The following is a 20,867-nucleotide window of genomic DNA, read 5'->3' as shown; positions in this document are numbered from 1 at the left end:
TCAGTGTTTCTCTAGCTTTTTTTTTTTTTTCATTATTTCTCCCCCAGGAGCATTTTTAGCTATTTTCCCCCAATTGTCACTTCCTCTTTATGACATTTTAATACCACAGATGTACTGTCTGTTTATGTACTGTGTACCTGCCTGTGCTTTATGCATAGAGGAAGGTTTTCTTGTCTGCAAGAACCAATTCCCCCCTTCCCTTGGAGTAGATACAGCCCCAGTAGACAGTGCAAGATGTAGATTCACCCTCTGCTCGTGGACGGATATTCCTCCCTCTTTCCAAATTTCCTCTGTTTTCAGCTCCTGTTTTGTACCTACCACCATCAGAAACCTACCTAGGTTAGGATATAGATGTTCCTGTGGTTAATTGGCTTGTAACTTTGAGTTAACTCTCTTCCTGTTAGGAGTCCACATTCAGGGTGGCTAAGGGCTCCTGGCTGAAACCCGGCTTTGTCGCTTTTTAGTGATGCAGTCTTAAGCCAGTTAATTAATATCTTGAAGCCTTTCTCCTCATTTGTACAACAGGGACGGTACCGCTTGCTTCCTTGGGGTAGTGGTGAGAGTCCGATGGTTTTCAAGGTTGTGCTGGCATACGTACGATGACAGCCAAGTAAGAGGTGGCTGCTGCTGGGGTCCGCTGGCCTCTGCTGTGTGCCGCGACTGCGGTCTGTGTGTGCTCCTGGGAGCCGTTCCCTCTGTGGTGCTCAAAAAGGAGGCGACTGTCAGAACTTCTGAAACCCCAGAGGGCAGAGGTTGTCTGTCCAGCCATACCTACCTTCCTCTCCTGCATGTCTTTGTCTGACCCTGTTTCAAGCTTGAGCTGGGCTGTGGGAGAAAGGATGGGGAGACACAGTCCTGCCCTCAGGAGCTGAGTGAGAAGTGACAGAAGAAACCAAATCCTGATCAGGATGCTGGGAGGAGCGGGCCACATCTGCCTGGGGGTGTCAGGGAAGGCCCCTGAGGACGTAGCTTGTAAGCTGTGCCTTGAAGGGAGTGGAAGCATCTGCTTAGTTCAGCTTCCTGCATATCATTACCAGGCATGAGTGGATAGGTGGACTTGTCTTTTTATCTGCAGAGCACATCTTATCCAAACTCAGTAGGAGGTTTTGTTTGCATTTTTCTTGGAATGTGGCAGAGTTTGCACTGAGCCGTGTGTGTGTGTGTGTGTGTGTGTGTGTGTGTGTCTGTGTGTGTGTGTGTGGTCTCCCATCTCTTTGTGACCGCAGGTTTGATTTGTGCAACAGCTGGTGGGCAGGGTTCTGGTCGGGCTGGGGCACAGTGTGCTCTTTGTCTGAGTCCGCTTGGTCCTTATGTAAGTATGAACCACAACTTTGGCCCCATTAGCTCCATGCTTTCACCACCTGGACTGAGTGTTCCAGATGGCCTTAATTTGGGTGGAAGATTTGGGTTGCAGTTGTCTTTTGTTTCTCCATTCTGGGGCACCATGAACTGTGGACGATGCTGCACAGAGGATTAGACATTATCACTTCTTGCGGTTACAACCCTTGAACCCTGAAGGATGCTTCCCGCCTTCATCTACTATAATCCCGTCTCTGCCTTTGTGGCCCTACCTCCTCCCAGAGAGAGGCAAAGAAGAGTTTATTTTCAAAAGTGGGATTTTCTTTTTCTTCCTTTTTTTTTTTTTTTTGCCATGACAAGTAATAAAACTTTCCACTGAGCTCCTCGGCCAAGGTTAAACGCCTTTTCTCTGGGTAGGGCTTTCTCTGGGATTTGGCAAGACTACATCGCGGGTAGTGCCCTGGGAGGGAGGGGAGGCTGAGTAACGGCTCTGAGCTTTGGCTAGGGGTTTGTTATGATTGGAACGTATGTGGGGTGGGTCAGACAGTGGCCTCCTTTCTTGAACACCCTCACCACCTGAGACATTGCGTTCCCTGCCCTCAGAACCAAAAATACACCTGTGCAAACTTTTTGAGAAGGCTGGCCACGTGGGGGGCCGAGGCTGGGTGCTGTTGCTGACCACAGGGTGCGTTCTCACCTGACCTCTGACTGGCGGCACCTGCATTATTAGCACTGGGCCCCGGCTGGCTGAGCTCATTGGCCACAGGCTGAAAAGCGTGGTCGCATGGCGCTGGCTGAGACAAGTAAACTAACCTCTGGAAGGCCGAGGTGAACAGGCGCTCCCTTCCAGCATATTATCGAAACCACACACCTAATAGGAATCTCATGCATTAATGGTTTTCCTGGAATCAGACTCTTCCACCTCCATCACTGCATCTCTAAGGAGGGATGAAATTGGCTTTGTTTGGGCCCACGGGGCTTTGCTCCCAGGAAAAGGAGGCTAGAAGGCCATTGTGTGGACTCTGCGATGGTTTTCGTTATTTTCCCTTTTTGTTTGTGTGGGGATACACACACACACACACACACATACACCACACACCACACACACACGTCACACACACACACCACACACACACCACATACACCACACACCACACACACCACACACCACACACACACACCACACACACACCAGACAAACCACACACACACCACACACACACCACACACACCACACACACCACACACTGCACACACCACACACATACCACACAGCACACACACACCACACACACACACCAGACAAACCACACACACACCACACACACCACACACACACCACACACACACCACACACACACGCCACACACACACACCACACACACACACCACACACACCACACACACACCACACACACACCACACACACACACTACACACACACTGCATGCACCACACACACACCAGACACACACCACACACCACACACACAGCAAACACACACCATACACAAATACCATACACACACCACACACACCACACACACCACACACACACACCACACATACACACCATACACACACACCACACACACGCTACACACACAGCACACACACAGCACACACACACCACACAGCACACACACGCTACACACATACCACACACACAGCACACACACACAGCACACACACCATACACACACACCACACACACCATACACACACACACCACACACACCATACACACACCACACACACACACCACACACACGCTACACACACACCACACACCACACACACAGCACACACACACTCACACAGCACACACACAGCACACACACACACCACACACCACACACACGCTACACACATACCACACACAGCACACACACAGCACACACACCACACACCATACACACACACCACACACACCATACACACACCATACACACACACACACACTACACACACCATACACACACCACACACACCATACACACACCACACACACACCACACACACACCACACACACACACCACACACACCACACACACCACACACACACCACACACACACACAGACACACCACACACCACACACACACCACACACACACACCACACACACACCACACACCACACACACACCACACACACGCCACACACACGCCACACACACACCACACACACACACCACACACACACACCACACGCCACACACACGCTACACACACGCTACACACATACCACACACCACACACACCACACACACACTCACACACCACACACACACACCACACACCACACACACCACACACACCACACACACACGCCACACACACGTCACACACACACACCACACACACACCACACACAGACACACACACCACACACACACACCACACACACACTACACACCACACACACCACACAGACCACACACACACACACACACACCACACACACAGACACACCACACACACTCACACACCACACACACACCACACACACACCACACACACCACACACACACACCACACACACACCACACACCACACACACACCACACACACGCCACACACACGCCACACACACACCACACACACACACCACACACACACACCACACGCCACACACACGCTACACACACGCTACACACATACCACACACCACACACACCACACACACACTCACACACCACACACACACACCACACACCACACACACCACACACACCACACACACACGCCACACACACGTCACACACACACACCACACACACACCACACACAGACACACACACCACACACACCACACACACACACCACACACACACTACACACCACACACACCACACAGACCACACACACACACACACACACACCACACACACAGACACACCACACACACTCACACACCACACACACACCACACACACACCACACACACCACACACACACACCACACACCACACACATACCACACACCACACACACACCACACACGTCACACACACACACACCACACACACACAGACACACCACACACACCACACACACCACACACAACACACACACCACACACACCACACACACACATACCACACACCACACACACCACACACACACACAGACACACCACACACACACCACACACCACATACACACACCACACACACACCACACACACCACACACACACCACACACACACCACACACACACACCACACACACCACACACACAGACACACCACACACACCACACACACACCACACACACACACACCACACACACCACACACACACACACACACTTATATATTTTCAGTAGCAGCTGCAGTTGATTATGTAGTATGCAATAAATTATGCCGTGCATAAGGGTTGTTGATTGACTCCTTTTATTTATTTCTCAAACAGTGCCCCTCACTGAGTGGTTTCTGGGCAGATGTACAAAAAGAATTAATATACAGCAAAGTCTGGTCCAGTTGCCAGCAGGAGTCTTCACCAAGCCTTTGCACTTTGGTTCCTCCCTACAGAGGTGAGCTAACGAGGGGAACCACTCAGGCACATCCTGTTATCACTCAGTGTCCACAGCACAGAACAAGCTAAAGCAGAAGGGAAGGAGAGATGGTGTGAGGGGGGCATGGCCAGCCAGCTCCTCCTGTGGCTGGGTCCTGGCTCCCTATGAGGAAGATTTGAAGAATATAGATTTGCGAAAGAAAAGGCCGCAAGTCCATGGTCTTTTCTCAGGGGTGCTGATTTCAGCCTTTGAAACACGCCAGCTGAAATTGTTGATCTCTCGGAAGTCTTCCCTGGGCTGACAGGAATCAGGTTCTATCAGAGAGTCTGCTTTCAAAGCTTGGTGCCTGTACCCTACCAGTTGTGCACTATTTGAGGCTTCCCCCAGCACAAGATTGTAAGAGATCCCTGTGAGTGGAAACAGGCAGTAGGCAGTGAGATGTGAAATAACACCTTTTTATCCTATCTGCATTGGCCAAGCAGTCTGTTCATAAGGGGTTAGGTGTACAAGCAGAGACTTCGGAAATCAGCAGGTTTTCACATTAGTGACTAAAAAGCCCCCAATTTTGGTGCTAATTTCTTGTTCTTAGTCATAACTGCCAGGTTAAACCCCAATACCTGGGGAAGCATATCCATCCATCCATCCAGCCATCCATCCACCCACCCATCTATCCATCCAACTATTCTAACCATTCATTTATCCAGTGTTTATGAAACACTTGCTATGTGCTAGGTACCATGTAAGATTCTTACATTATTGTATTATGAACAAGACAGGATATTAATTTGTTAAGGGAGCCTATCAAAAGGAGAGACGGTTATGCCCTGTTTTGAGAAGTGGTTCAGTATAAACACAGGGGGCAATGGGAACCGAGGGCAAGTTCACCTACCCAGTTCAGTCTGGCCTAATTCCATCAGAAAGGCCGTAGTATTTAGTCTCGCTTTATCTCAACTGCCGCGAAAACAGAGTACAGTTTCTTTCTTACTGTTTGTTAAACTTTTAAAAGTTTCTCCTCTTCCCCTGCCTTCCTTTCGGTCTCCTAATCAGGAACTGAAGAGCCTGGAATAAAGAGAGTTAAGGGGGTCAGGAGAGTTCTGAGGGGCTGGCTTCTTGTGCCCCAGCGAAGTTCACTCAGTCCATCTTATTGATGCAGGGTCCAGGTTGCTCACACTTTGATACCCTTTAAAAGAGCATCATGGTGAATGCAAGTTAAAGCCACAGTGGGATCCCCCCGTCCAACTACCAGAGTCGATCAGGTAAAAAATAGTAACAACACCAAATGCTGGTGAGGAGGCAGCATTTGGGTCCCTTGTATGTTGCTGGTGGAAATGTAAAATGGCCACTCCGGGAAACTGTTGGGCAGTTTTTACAGAGCTCTAAACATGCAACTACCATGCAGCCCAGCAAGCTCACCCTTGGGCATTTATCCTAGAGAAATGAAAACATATTTAAATGAAAACCTGTACATGTATGTTCATTTCAGCTTTTATTCATAATGGCCCCAAGCTGGAAAACAGCCCAGATGTCCTTCAGCAGGTGAAGGGTTAAAGAAACTGTGGTCCATCCACACCGTGGAAACTACACAGCAATATAAAGGGGGCAGTCCTTTGATACCTGTCACAACTTGGGTGGATTTCAGGGAATTATGCTGAGTGAAAAAAAAGCCAGTCCTGGGACTTCCCTGGTGGCGCAGCGGTTAAGAATCCGCATGCCAGTGCATGGGACACGGGTTCGAGCCCTGGTCCGGGAAGATCCCACATGCCGTGGAGCAACTAAGCCCGTGCGCCACAACTACAGAGCCTGCGCCCTAGAGCCCGCGAGCCACAACTACTGAGCCTGTGTGCCTAGAGCCCATGCTCCGCACCAAAAGAAGCCACCGCAATGAGAAGCCCACACACTGCGACGAAGAGTAGCCCCTGCTCACCACAACTAGAGAAAGCCTGCACCCAGCAGTGAAAACCCAACACAGCCAAAAAATAAAAAGCAAGGAAATTTATTAAAAAAAAAAAAAAGCCAGTCCTAAAGGTTACATACTGTATGACTTTTGAAATGACAAAATTTTAGAAACGGAGAGATTATTAGTGGTTTCCAGGGATTAAGGATGTGGGGTAAAGGAAGCAGGAAAAAGGTGGGTGTGGTTATAAAAGGGCAATGCAAGAGATGCTTGGGGTGATGGAGCTGTTCAGTATCTTTACTGTGGTGGACACTGAACCTATATGTGATAAAACCTTTTATGTGATAAAACCGTAAGAACTAAACACACACACACACACACACACACACACACACACACACACGAGTGCAGGTAAAACTGGGGAAACCTGAATGTCTGTGGATTGTTGCAATGTCACCATCCTGGTTGTGATATATTCTGGTTTTGCAAAATGTTACCATAGGGGGAAATTGGGTAAAGTGTCCATAGGATCTCTCTGTGTTATTTCTTATAACTGCAGGAGAGTCTACAACTGTCTCAATAAAAATCTCAATGAAAAAAAAGCATCATATAAAATAATACTTGATTCAAATTTAAATCTCTAAACTAGAAACATCACAGCCCAACATTAAATTAAGATTGTTTTATTTGTACACGTTACTTGATCAACACGATTCTTTGTGCCTCATTTCAAGTGAACAGCAGTTTCCAATCATAATCGTCATTTGAACCTCTTAACTTAAATGAATGGGGCTATTCTGACTTTTAGGCAGATCTTTTATCAATTAATTAAAATTAATTAATTAAAATTAACTAATTGGTTTTAATTAATTAATTACATTGGCTGCGCTGCCCGGCTTGCGGGATCTTAGTTCCCCGACCAGGGATTGAACCCAGGCTCTCAGCAGTGAAAGCACGGAGTCCTAACCACTGGACTGCCAGGGAATTCCCTAGGCAGGTTTTTAAATCTTGAACTTGACATAGATTATGTCTGTGACCAAAACTGTGCGTATCTGCCCAGATCGCCCTGAGAACTTGGAGAAAACGTTTCTAAAGCCTTTCTAGTGATGAATCAGAAGTATTGTTTTGGAATAAAACATAACACACTTTCTTTTTTAGTTTTGAAAAGTTAAAAGATTCCTGGCATATTTGATGTCAGAGGCTCAATGTCTGATATTTAAGCATTTTTGCTAAAGAGGACACAAATTTGATAAACTAAATACATAAGCACTTTTGGAGTAGAAATAGGTGGGACCAGGCTGTCTTTAGGCCTTTGCATATGAAAATGGTCTTTGAAACACTTGGGCAAAGCCCCCCTCCTCCCCAGAGTAGCAGACCTTCTATGCTGCTGCCTGCACTGCTAGGCAGTGTCACATTTCTACTTCTCGCCCTCTCTGCACTGCTTCTTGCTGGTCTAGGCGTGTGTGTGTGTGTGTGTGTGTGTGTGTGTGTGTGTGGTAGGGGGGGATAGTGGTCGGAGGAGGTGTGCCCTAAGGGCTGCATTGATGGTGGGGGACTGTTCCTCTGATGCCAGTCAGAGAACAAGGCATGGTAGACTAATCATGCTGTATCAGCATCTTAGTGGTGTTTTCAAGGATGGGATTCCAATTGCATTCACTTTATAGAATGAAAAAAATCAATATGTTAGTCGGGTTCTAATTCATGTTTTAAAATAGGCGATTTCTTTTTTGCATTGTTCACATCTTTCCCTTTTTATCACCTGCCCGCCGTGAATGTGTATAGCGGAGTTGTCTTTGCCCGTTGGGGAGGATGAGTGTGTAATAGGAGGGATAGCAGAGAATATGAGGTTCACGTGGGTGCATTTTCTGTGATGTCTTAGAGAAAATTAGACGTTGTCTGCCTCTGCTCTTCGGCAGGAGGAAGATGAGGGATCTTCCTCATGAGGGATGAGAGTATAGGACAACCTTGTGTGCCCCCATGGTATCATTTGTGAGCACAGGTAAATTCATCAGAGAATGTCTGGAGTAGATGGGGTTTGCACAGCACTATTAAGTAGTTCCTGAAGGTTCCTCCAGCTTTTTCAAGCTGAAGCAGCTTAAGTCTGTGGTTAAGTTCCCAAATGAATCCCAACAGGCTTCTTCCAAATGGATCAAATAGCATTCAATAAAAATGTAGCTGTGTTATGTATATATGTATGTAGCCATGCACACATGGAAAAAGACTCCAAGTGGTAAATGCTGTAGATCAAGTTGAAAAAGACACCCCTTCCCTTTTTTTCGTTCATTAGAACTACTTCTTAAAATAGTCTCTGGTGACCTTGTTCCTTATAATTGAACTCTGTCCAGAGGTGAGTGCTTGGGGGAAAGTTTGAAGCAAATTTATGTGGCTGTTTAATGTGGGTAGTAGGATGGAAAAATAGTAAAAATGAACTGCAGATTTCTCTGATTTTCTTGGAACTTCAAAGTGGCTGACCTAGTCCCTCATTTAAAATGTTCTCTCTTAGGCTGGAGTATAAGGTTGGTAAGGAATTGTACTAAGGCAATATTTCGGGACAGTTAGCACTGAAGGATGGCATTTACAGTGCGCAGTCCACATCTGTCTTTCCCTTAAAGAAGTCTTTTTGTTTTCACAGGAAGACCTAATTTCAAGCAGCCCCTACTTTTCAACCCAGTGTATTCCTGGAAATCCTATTTTTGAATGCTCACCAAAAAGCCACATCATATTTTCCTATAGGAATAATAACTAGTATTTGCCTTGTCCTTCCTGTGTATGCAGACACCATTGTAAGCGTTTTACGTGCATTAACTTAGTTAATCCTCACGACAACCTCATGAAGTAGATACTGTTACTATCCTAATTTTATACCTGAGAAAACCGAGGCACAGAGAGATTAAGTAAGTTGCCGAGGGTCACACAGCTAGTTAATGGGGATACCAGGATTTATTTAGGCAGTTGGACTTCAAAGCTTGAGTAATTACACCACTAAGATATGTTGCCTCTCAAACAATGTTAAAACATTATTGTGTTTTTTTAAGTAAGGATTTACCAGCCAGATATGACCAAGAGTATATTGTAAAAGCAAAGACATGTTAATTTATCTGTTTAGTCATTCAATGTCAATAACTATAAGACTTGATAATGAAATAGAAAAATTCTCTCCTAAAATGGGAATAAATGTATTAATTGGATTGACTATGCAAAGGCCTCACGATCACTGAAAACAGGTAAGCTATACTTTTTCTGTGACACAAACTTGACTGTAAATAATATGCTAATGAAATAAAAATGTAATTAGAGATTTACTTGTAAGTCTCTGGTTTAAACTTTAGAAAGCCTTTTGTGGTTTAGATGGTCCAGTTTTCTCAGTAAGACTCCCGAGAAATTTGCACCAGTATTTTATCTTACCTTCGTTTTGTAGAATAGTGTACGCAGGGGCTAGTGTGCCAGGTTGGCAGCTTTTCGAACTGTCTTCAGGCTCCCATAATGTCTGCTGAAAGTCAGCCATAAATCTTATTGTTGTGGGATCCAGTGGTCTGGGTGGTTTTGGCTGAAGGCAGGAAAGTGGCTCCTTTCTCTGGGCGGATCTGGTGGAGTTCTGGGCACCTGGGGCTAGGCAGCCATCACTCTGGGGTTAATGTGGAAAGTCCCTCTGAATCCTCTTTGTCTGTGTTACACTAAATCTCCAGGCCAGTGAGAACAGTTTGGTTAATGGGTCACAAGACATGACCCTCTTTTATGTAGAACCTTCAATAGCAATGCCTGTTAACTTACCCTTCTCTTTTTTCTTCCTCCCCCCCCCCCCCCATGTCTTTCTCACTGGGTCCCTCCCTGTCTGCAGCACAAACCCTGGATCCTCACAGCCTATGGGATGTGGGCCTGCTGGTGTGTGCTGGGGACCCAAGGCACAGCCATGGTTCTTATTCACACCACCATCTCCTTCTGTGTTGCCCAGTTCCGGTCGCCGTTCCTGTCATGGCTCTGTTCTCTCTTCCTGCTCTCTACACTGAGGCTTCAAGATGTGGAGGAAGTTATGGTAAGAGTCTCCGTTTTACCATTGGGAAGGAGAAGGCCCCTTTGGCAGTGCCTTTATCCAGGTAGATGCCTTTGTTTTCAGACAAGAGTCAATTGAAGAACTGCGGTGGCGCTCCCTCTAGTGGCCACAGGGGGTTGATGCATGTGAACCCTGGTGTTGCGTTCTGCAGTCTTTTGTATCTGACTATGCCTTAGTCCTTGGAGGTTGCCCAGCGCTGACCTTGTACCTTTTCTCCCAGTTTGGGCAGGCATGGATGGTGCCAGATGTCACAGGAACAAAGGGGGAAAAAAAGCAATATGCAAAAAAGCAAAAAAAAAAAATCCCCTATGCATTTAATAAAACAATCATCTATAGAATGCTGTATGGTTTATAGGGAACTCTCACATTCCTTATCTCATCAGAAGCCCATGATAGTCCCTGAACAGATAAGGCAGGTATTTTCCTTGCACAGAACACCTTGGGAAGCTTTTGACATTCTTTCTTTAGTCATGTGGAACTGGGCTTCCCATGGTGTCTTTATTTTTGTTCATTTGTTCACTCATTTGTTCACCTTTTCGTTGATTTAAGTGATGGCACTTAGAATTGGTGAGCCCTGGATCTGCACAGTCATGGGAAAGAATGCGACGGGAAGGATGAGCCAGTGGTTTTCTAGTCTCTTCTATTCACTGTCTCTTCTCCTCTTGAAACTGGAGGCGGTGTTTAACCTCTGTGTCTTAATTTCGTCATTTGGAAAATGGAGGTAATAGCTGCTCTGCCTTCCTCATGGAGTTGTTCTAAGGATCCAACAAGATAATACGTATTAAGCAATTTTGTAAAAATGGTAGCATTTTGAAAATTCAAGAATTCTTGCTGTTGTTAGGCTGCCTTAATTTTTCTTCACTCTTACCAATGGACTGGGGCGAATACTTCAAGCACATGTCTCAAAACCTGGACTTAAGAGAATAAGCAGGGTAGCGCCTCTCTCCTAACAAAGATACGTAACTTCCCAGAATGATTAAACTAGGCAATCACTTAAATAAGTGTGCTTAAAAATAGATTTGTGATAAAAATAAAAATAAATTCACACCTAACTTTTGGGGGACCTGGCAAACGTTCAAAGATGGTCTCCAGTTGTAATTATCCTTTATTTGGGGACTCTTAGCATCAGTTATGGGTGTTGGTGGTGAATAAGTATTCCATTTGTTATGTAAGCTGGTGGTGTGCAAAATATTGCTGAAGGGGAGAGAGCAAATGACCAGAAACTAGTTGCCCTGGGTTTCCATACTTTCACACATGCAGTTTTCTTGGTTTTCCTTGGTGGTTGCTGAAGTCCTGGACGTGGAATAGAAACTCTGTTCGGTACTTAGTTTTTCAGTGTAAAGCCTTAAAAGACCCTCGCGGATCAAGTGAACAACTTTTTCCTTTGTCCCAATTTTATTTCTTGTATCTATTTCCATAACCTATTTTCTAATTAAAAAAGCAATACATATGTATTATAGAAAATATGGAAAATATAGAAAAATATAAAGATTATAAAATGATGCATAATTTTATTCCCTCAATATTAAGATTTTACCACATTTGCTTTTAGTCTTTTGTTCCGTACCTAATTTTGTACGTGCTTTTTATTCTTTCATGCTGTGTTGTAATTATACTTTTACATACCTATCTCCGGTATGAGAATTTAGGTGCATTGAGGGCAGGGACTATTTCTTTTGACGATGTTTCTCTAAAGCTTATTTGGAAAATAGTCTTCCACTACATGTGGAGCCAAATTAATGATAGAAGAACAGAAGGAAAGATACGCTGAACACATAAATCCCATGTGACATTTATGGACACACCCCATTTTATTGCACTTTGCAGATATTGCATTTTTTTTTTTTAACAAACTGAAGGTTTGTGGCAACCCTGCGTTGTCAGATGATCAACAGCATTTTTTCTTTTTTTCAGCGATAAAGTATTTTTAAATTAAGGTATGTTCTTTGTCTTTTTAGACATAATGGCTGTTGCACAGTTTACTAGACTACAGTATAGCGTAAACATAACTTTTCTGTGCACTGGGAAAGCAAAAAACTGTGTGACTCATTGCGGTGTTCGCTTTAATGCGGTGGTCTGGAACCGAACCTGCAGTACCCTGAGGTCTGCCTGTATAAGTCTGTCTTTGTCTTCGGAGTTGTTGAAGGAGCTGTTAGAGTACCCACTGGATGTAGCTGATCTGCATGCTGTCCGCTGGTGTACCTGACAGAAGCATATCTGGGAAAACCTTCACTGTGTTGCATCAGGCTTAATGCGAAGCTTATGGCTGATGTTAGGGACACTCTCCTGCCCGTTGCTCATTAATTGCTTGTTTTGATGATCGATGATGTTTGCCTGCTGTTCAGTGGTTCTCGACTCCCTGGATGGGACAGCTGCTCTGCCCGTGGAAGAGATCTCCTTCCTGGGAGACTGGATGACGTCCCTCCTTGCCACTCAAGGTTGTTGTCTCCTTGTGACTTTGCAGAGAGGGTGGTACCAGACGGAAAATGAGTACTACTTGCTGCAGTTCACACTGACCGTTCGCTGCCTGTACTACACCAGCTCCAGCCTGGAGCTCTGCTGGAAGCAGCCGCCGGCTGAGCGCACCTTCTGCTCCTTTCCCTGGATGGTGGCCTATGTCTTCTACTACCCAGTCTTCCACAACGGGCCCATCCTCAGCTTCCCGGAGTTCATCGCACAGGTGAGAGCCTTTCGGGGATTGGATGGGTGTTTCTGCGATGATGCTTCTGTCTTTGTTGCTGTGGTCATCCGTGAGTCTTTTCATACAGGGGTGCCCACAAGTTTAAGAACACACATTATTGTCATGATTTCTGATAATAAATGAAATACTTCTGGGAAATAAGCCTTCAAAATAAAGGTCAGCCTATCTCTTGTGCCTGTTGGTTGTAGGATTCTCTGTGGACTGTGACAGCCAGAAATAATAACTGGGCACAGCCAGGAACTTGGGGGTAGGCATCCCCTGCAGGGCCGTCCCAGAGAAAGAAAACTGACTTCTCGTGGTATTACTTGGAAAGTGGAAGGAGGAACTGGCTAAGCTCTTGTTTGGCAAATAATAAGTACCCTTTTATTTTCACAAACTGCTTATGAAATAGCTCTGCCGTGGCCTGGGAATTGTTCAGGGCGATCTGGATGGGATAACAGAGTGGAGTTGAAGAGGGTTTGAGAGCAATGGTGTGCTTTCGGGTCTGGGTGCCTGTTTGTGCCCAGGATCTCGCCTCCCTACTTCTGGACAGCAGCCTTGTCTGAAGCTCATGGGAAGCCACCTTCGTCATTGCCACCTCACTTTTCCTCCTAGATCGGATTTTTTTCCTCATTCCACAGCTAGCCTCGTGGAACACGTGTACTAAGTTAATTCACCTGAAGTGTGAGTAAGCAATTGATGTTCCCGAAAAACAGTGTTTCTCAAAGGACATTCCTGTCTCCCTCCCCCCAAGAAAACAATCCCCATGGAGGTGAGAACAATAACACGTATGCACACACAGTGCACACATGTGCAAGCACACACATGTACACATGTGCACACACACTGGGGCCTGGACACGTAGTTTGAAGAGCAGGGCCAGCAGCAGTGTTTGACATTTTCGGAGGGCAACCCGAAAGGTGCCCCCTGCACAAATAGGAGGGTTCTTAGAAATCCCTTATTTCGTCTTAAAAATTTCACTGTGTTGCACGTGGTACTCAGAAGTATATTTCTGCATTATAACAATAACTTAATGTTTAAAAATTGCCAGTTAAATCATTGAATGTTTTCCTCTCTGCAACTCTTTAAGTGAAATTGATATTCTGGGCAGATGTATGTTTAGTACATGGTTTCTCATACCTCAGTTTGGGTTATCTAGGATCCTTCTTTTGCCATGAAGGAATTTAAAATCTGTGTTTGAAATTCATGGTTAAAATTGTTGTGTAAAAGAAAGAGGTGGTCTAGTGATGGCAGCTGATCTTCTAACTCAGTGATTCTCAAAGTGTGGTCCCTGGACCAGCAGCTACAGTATCACCTGGGAAGTTGTCAGAAATGCACATTCTCAGGCCCCTCCCCAGACCTAATGAATCAGGAACCCGGGGGCGGGGCCCAGCAGCGTGGTCCTGATGCTGTTAGAGGTAGAGAACCACTATCCGAAGTTCTTAGAAGAGCAGGGGGTTGGGTGAGGGTGGGGTAGACCCAGGGTAGGGTGGGTTCAGGTTCTCCGAATTTTGTCTCCTTTACAACCTCCTTGCCACTGTAAGTTTTTAATTCTAACGTTGCAGTCAATAACTTTTGGACTAAACGTCCACAAGCACACCCCCACCCCTCCCTTGAAGACAGATAATTCTCAGAGAAACATAGACTAAACCCATTAAGAGGAAACAAATTGGGACTTCCCTGGTGGTGCAGTGGTTAAGAATCCGCCTGCCAGTGCAGGGGACACGGGTTCGACCCCTGATCCAGGAAGATCCCACATGCCGTGGAGCAACTAAGCCTGTGCGCCATGACTACTGAGCCTGCGCTCTAGAGCCCGCGAGCCACAACTACTGAGCCCGTGCACCACAACTACTGAAGCCCGTGCGCCTAGCGCCTGTGCTCCGCAACGAGAGAAGCCATCGCAATGAGAAGCCCGCGTACCGCAGTGAAGAGTAGGCCCTGCTCGCCGCAACTAGAGAAAGCCAGTGCACAGCAACCAAGACCCAATGCAGCCAAAAATAAAATAAATAAATTTATATATATAAAAAAAGAGGAAACAAATTATTTTCCTAACTGCCTCTTATCCATTAAGGAGCTTAGCCCTATAGGATCTGTCCTTTGTTGTTAGGCAAATCATCATTCTTCTTAGTTCTCGTCTGTCTCCTCCTTTCTGATTGTACCCTGTAGGGTCTTGAGGGAATATGAGAGGCGGGTCTCAGGGTCCTGAATATGTTACACAGAGGCGAGCTTTGAGATTATTGCTCACCTAAATCCTTAGCCAAAGGCTCTTGTTTTTGAGTTTCAGCCTGGGGAAATGAAGGGGTTTCTCCCTGTAGGGAGTCAGGTCTGGAGACTCCAGGTACCATCTATGTCCCCTCTCTCTGTTTTTTTTACCCCTTTCAAAGTGGTGACAATTGCCGAAAGCAGGGAACTCAAAAAGGCAAGTTGAAACCTTTCTCTGTGGTCTGAGAAGATTCATAGAAAAGTCAGTCTAGAAAAGGCAAAATGTTTAATAAGCTACAGGGCAATAAAAACACGCCAGGTGGTTTCTGCAGTTGCTGGGGGTGTGTAGGGGGCACTTAACCTCCTGTGAGAAAAATGGGTCTAAGAGGAGAGCATTTAAACTAGGGAGCTAATCTAGTAGTGAAAGGGCTCCTTCAGAGAAGCCGGGAGGAGGCAGAAGAAAGCCAACTGGAAGAGCTTGTAAGTAAGGTTTGCTCTGAACGAGTGCTTGTGTGAATGAATAGATGTTAACAGGAAATGGTAATATTGAAATTTTGGCTCTTAGCTTCTCAGGTCAACGTTCACAAACTCTAAAGAGCAGGGAGAGACTTGCCACCAGGGGGCAGCAGAGCCTCACCGTGGAGACGAACCCAGCTGGGCAAACCACAGTCCATAAATTTACAGTACTAGGCCCACCCTGGGAGAATGTTCTCTTTCACCCAGTTTTTTTTTTTTTTTTTTTTTTTAGTGTGTAAATTTACATATCCAAGATGAGTCAAGTATAGAAGAGGTGCCTCTGTAATGTATGGCATGTGAAATGTGTACACATCAATCATGAACAGGGGAAAATGTGCCTGTCAACAGGCCTCAGTGCCTTAACTTGAAGGCCATCTCTGATGGCATTTGGAGTTTCAGGAATATGGGCCCCGTTTATTTTTCTCCCAGGGTTCTATGGAACTCAGATACGGAGCCGGGGGTGAGGTCGGGGGACAGGGTCGGGGAGGTCTAGGGAAAGGCAGGAAATGCTGTTTATTTGCTGAGCTGGGAGCCTGGGGCCACCACATCTTAACTCTGAGCAGGTTGAATCATGCAGTGAGGGAGGAGCTGATATGGGGGGGGGACGGTGAGCCTGGGTGTGGGAGGACCAGGGGGTTTTCCTTGCTGAGGGCTGTGTTCCTGCCCCGAGGGGAAGAGCCAGTGCTCAAATAGGGAACTAGGTTGGTGGTTAAGAGCAAAGACTCTCGTGCCCAATCCTATTGTTACAGGGTTTGAATCCCTGCTCTGCTTTGGCTTGAGAGCTTTTGGTGAGTTACTCACCTTAGTTGTGACTCAGTGTCCTTATCAATGAAATGGGAAAAGCAATAATACCTCCCTCACAGGGTTGTCATAAGGATTGAACGATTTTGTATAGATAGTGGGGCTTGACATGTAGCGCTATGAGGTGTTAACTATTACTATTATTGTTGTTATCGTTATCCAAAAGCAGGGGCATTTCTAGGGTAAGTTGTTGGAGGAGGGCATTGAAAGGATGTGACCACTGGTTGACCTGCAGTCTGGACCTGGGCTGTTGGAGGCTGTTCACCCCTCCCCTGCCCTTGGAATATGCGTTCTGCCTGCCATTCCCACACTAGGAGCCATTTCAGGGACATAGCCTTGACCTTGAACGAGGAAGGTGTTGTTGAGACCATCTGAATTGACTATGTGACTAAACCCAGGTAAGGCCTCTATTTAAACTTTAAAATTCTGGCCAGTGGATGCAGAGATCTACTTGCCTTTCAGCGCCCAAGACAAGGCTCATCTGTAAGCTCCCTTGCTTATTAAACCTGCCACCTGCCAACCCGGAATGATCTGGCTGTTTTTCTTTGGTCTCTCCTCGCCCTCTGTGTACAAGGGGCCAGTTTCAGATTTCACCCAGGGAAGCTCCCGAGGGTGAGAACTAACGTAAGTTTATGCCAGAACTGAGGCCCTGGGTGTCCAGGCTGATAGGTGAGGGCAGCAGCAGGGGCCATTCTGGGCAGGATTCTGGGCAGGGACCATCCTTGATCTCAGAGGAGGCCAGCGGAAGACGGATGCAGGCAGTGGCTGCAGGTGCAGGGGCGGGCCCAGCCCCTGAAGGACCAGGCCTGGCAGTCAGCGTCCCAGACAAACCACTCAGGGTATGGGGTGGGCTCTGGTTCTAGGGCGCATCAGGAATGGTGCTAACTGTGAGAAGTAACCCTAACCGAGCACTTACTCCTAACCAGGCTTTCCATGTTCTGATGCCTTTCATCCTGGCAACAACCCCAGGAGAGAGGCACTGTTGTTACTCCCACTTCACAGACGGTAACACGGAGGCCAGGACAGGCTAACGCAATGGGCGTTGGGGTGGGAGGGACGAAGACCAGACAGAGCCTTGTCGCCAGCTCGGGGAGCCACACAGGAGTTAGAGGGAGGAAGCAGTGTGGCCTGGTGGACGTGCGGGTCTGGAGGCTCAAGCTGGCCAGACCAGGTCCCAGTCCTGTGGCAGCTACACCGACTGCAGGCCCCACTTGCCGTTCTGCCAGAGACCACTCGGTACTACTGGCCTTGGTCCGGATGCTGGGGAGGGGCAGTGAGGGTCTGATTAGGGAATGATTTCCTGGGAGTAGGGGTACGGTCTATGACCCTGGGCTGGAGAGAAGCTCCCGTGTTACAAAGGAACAAGACGTGGGCTACAGTGCCCTTGACCCAAGCGTGGAGGTTGGAGCAGAGGTAACTCAGTTGAACAGTTGCCTCTGGGGAAGGCTTCTGTTTGGTGCTCTCCAACATGGGTATTATTCGTATGCGAAAGAAAAGAACCTTTCATCTTTGAGGACTGTCATCTTTAATCATTAGAATATCTTGGAAGGGCTTCGATATTCCTTTTTATGCAATTTGCATGAAATGAGGTTTTAAAATACAACGTGTTTTAAAATGCGCTTCGCAGATGAGTTAAGGTGTATTTTTTAGTGGAGCCTTAACTAAAAATTCCCATTGACGGCAGTTTCCAGTGGTCTTGAGATTGGCACTCCCCTCAGTTTGAAATATCTCAAGTGAAACGCTTTGCATGCAGAGGTTGGATAGTGAGCGACCCTGCTCGTTTAGGTGAGCTGTGTATGGTGTGTCTTTTCCTGCTGATGAATTGACAAGGGACAAATATAAATGGGCTGTAATAACAGCACAACTCTGAGGAAAGACTAATAACCATGTTTTTAAGTAAAAGCGAATAGAATGAAAAAGTGGATTGTGTTCCTTCCGCTGTGTTTACTTGTACAGTAAAGGAATAGACGTTTCTCTTCCTCCGGATGGGGAGGCATCCAGCATCAAGAAGGGAGCATTGCAGAGAAAAGTCCAGCCCTTCTGGTCCAGTGGTGACGCATAAGTATGCCTTTTTTTTTTTTTTTTTTTTTTCTGGTACGCGGGCCTCTCACTGTTGTGGCCTCTCCCACGGCAGAGCACTGGCTCCGGACGCACAGGCCCAGCGGCCATGGCCCACGGGCCCAGCCGCTCCACGGCATGTGGGATTCTCCCGGACCGGGACACGAACCCGTGTCCCCCGCGTCGGCAGGCGGACTCCCAACCACTGCGCCACCAGGGAAGCCCATAAGTATGCCTTTTTAAACCTGGAGAGCGAGTTTGGCCCTGGGGAAAGTAGGGAAGTCATTATTGGGAGGCCAGTCAGCCACAAAATGCATCTCATGTTTCTTCTTAATTACAGATACTCGTGTCATCTTAGACCGTGCATTGTTTGGGGAAGGAAAGGAGGGCCTCTGGACTGACCTTAAGATGTGGTCGCCTGGAGCTGGAGGTGATCGGACAGACTTATTTTCCTGATGGCCTGGCGTGGCTGTTGTTCTGATCTCACAGTGGCTTCCCTCCTGTCTAGATGCTTCTCCTCTCCCTGGGACGGGGCTGTACACCCAGTGATGCTCCAAGGCCTCGGGGTGTAGTTCTGGTCTTCAGGGGACCTGAGCTTGGGGTTAGGCAACTGCTCAGGGGCCTGCAGGCCATGTGCATAGTTGCTTATTTGGGAACACTGGAGGCAGTTGTGCAAAGATTGTCTTTTTGTCAACACTGCTTTTGAGGTCGTTATCACATTCATTCAGGGAATCTGCTTTCCTCCAAGAGTCTGGCACCAAGAAAGGCCCCTTCTGTTGGTCTGGAATGGTTTTAGGTGCCTCTTCGTGTCTTAGCTTCCCCAGTTGCCTTGGTGTGAACTGTTCTAGCCTCCATAGACTAATGGACACTGTATTCGTAATTGTTTCTTCATTTGCTGATGGTCATTTGGTCAAAATGAGTTTGCTTTAGAGAGCTGAAAAAGGATTGAGAATGAACAAAGGGCAACTAAGTGTGTAACTAAGAAAGTCTCCGGGTGAGGTGGGAAGGTAAGGAAAAATAAAGATGGGTAGCACACAAGAGAGACAGGCTTGCTTGTTCATAGAGAGGATGCTGGGCTCCCCTGGGGAGGTCCTGAGACTCGGCATTTTTTTACAAGAAGGCTGCAGAAACAGAGGGCTTTCCTCTTTAACAGAGAGGACAAAAGTCTTCATGATATCGTAAAGTTACATTACCTTTTTGCCCTGATTACAAAAATAATAATAGTTAAAAAATAACAAGAATCTTAGTATCCAAAGATTACCATCACTGCTGCCATTTTGGTGTCTGTGTCTCCAACCTTTCTTTATTTATGCATTTATATCAAAAAATAGTTTTCATGGCTATGTAAGATTGAGGCGCACTCGTGCATTTAACCAAGCCCCAAGCCCATACTGTTGGAAGTTTGGGTTATTTCCTTTTTCTTCTGAATTATATAATGCAGACATGAGGGATTGGGCAGGTAGGGGGTCTCTCACTGAGGATTTCTCCATCCACTGGCTTGTCGATGCTCTGCTCCAGACTTTGTAGCATGTAGCATGCACGCTTGACGTTAAGGATTCATATAAAACCACCCTCAGTTATGCCTAGAGAGGGAAAGGGGTCTGCGTTGGGTCGCTGTGCTGCGGCTATAATTGCAGTGAGCTGTGATCCCTGCAAGACTGCAAACCCATCTGTGCCCCACCTTCCTTCCTGGATAACCTTCCCAGTTAGTGCTTCCCCTGTCAAATTTGGCTGGGTGGATCCTGCAAAGCAGTTACTTTTGTTTCCTAATAAATATCTTTCTGAGGTGAACTGAAGAAAATGAAAGGAAATTCCTGTTAATTTGATCAACTTACATTAAAAAATTTAA

The 20,867-nt window shown here is 46.6% G+C and overlaps 1 protein-coding gene across 3 annotated transcripts in view; it reads left to right on the top strand.

Moving 5' to 3' along the window:
• HHAT (hedgehog acyltransferase) overlaps positions 1–20,867 on the top strand; it is a 338,123-nt gene that overhangs the window by 59,133 nt on the left and 258,123 nt on the right. Inside the window, exons 4-5 of one of the 3 annotated variants that reach the window (XM_065881444.1) lie at positions 10,549–10,743; positions 13,226–13,441. The exons of 1 other annotated variant lie outside the window; for it this stretch is intronic. In XM_065881444.1, coding sequence (XP_065737516.1) covers positions 10,549–10,743; positions 13,226–13,441 — 411 coding nt within the window. The remainder of the gene's footprint in view (positions 1–10,548; positions 10,744–13,225; positions 13,442–20,867) is intronic. One more of the 3 variants, XM_065881452.1, reaches the window with a different exon arrangement.

This window comes from Phocoena phocoena, chromosome 1 (assembly GCF_963924675.1).
Source record: "Phocoena phocoena chromosome 1, mPhoPho1.1, whole genome shotgun sequence".
In the NCBI taxonomy this organism is placed as follows: domain Eukaryota; kingdom Metazoa; phylum Chordata; class Mammalia; order Artiodactyla; family Phocoenidae; genus Phocoena; species Phocoena phocoena.
Note: the sequence above shows the minus strand (reverse complement) of the source record. Positions and strands in the feature narration are given on the sequence as shown.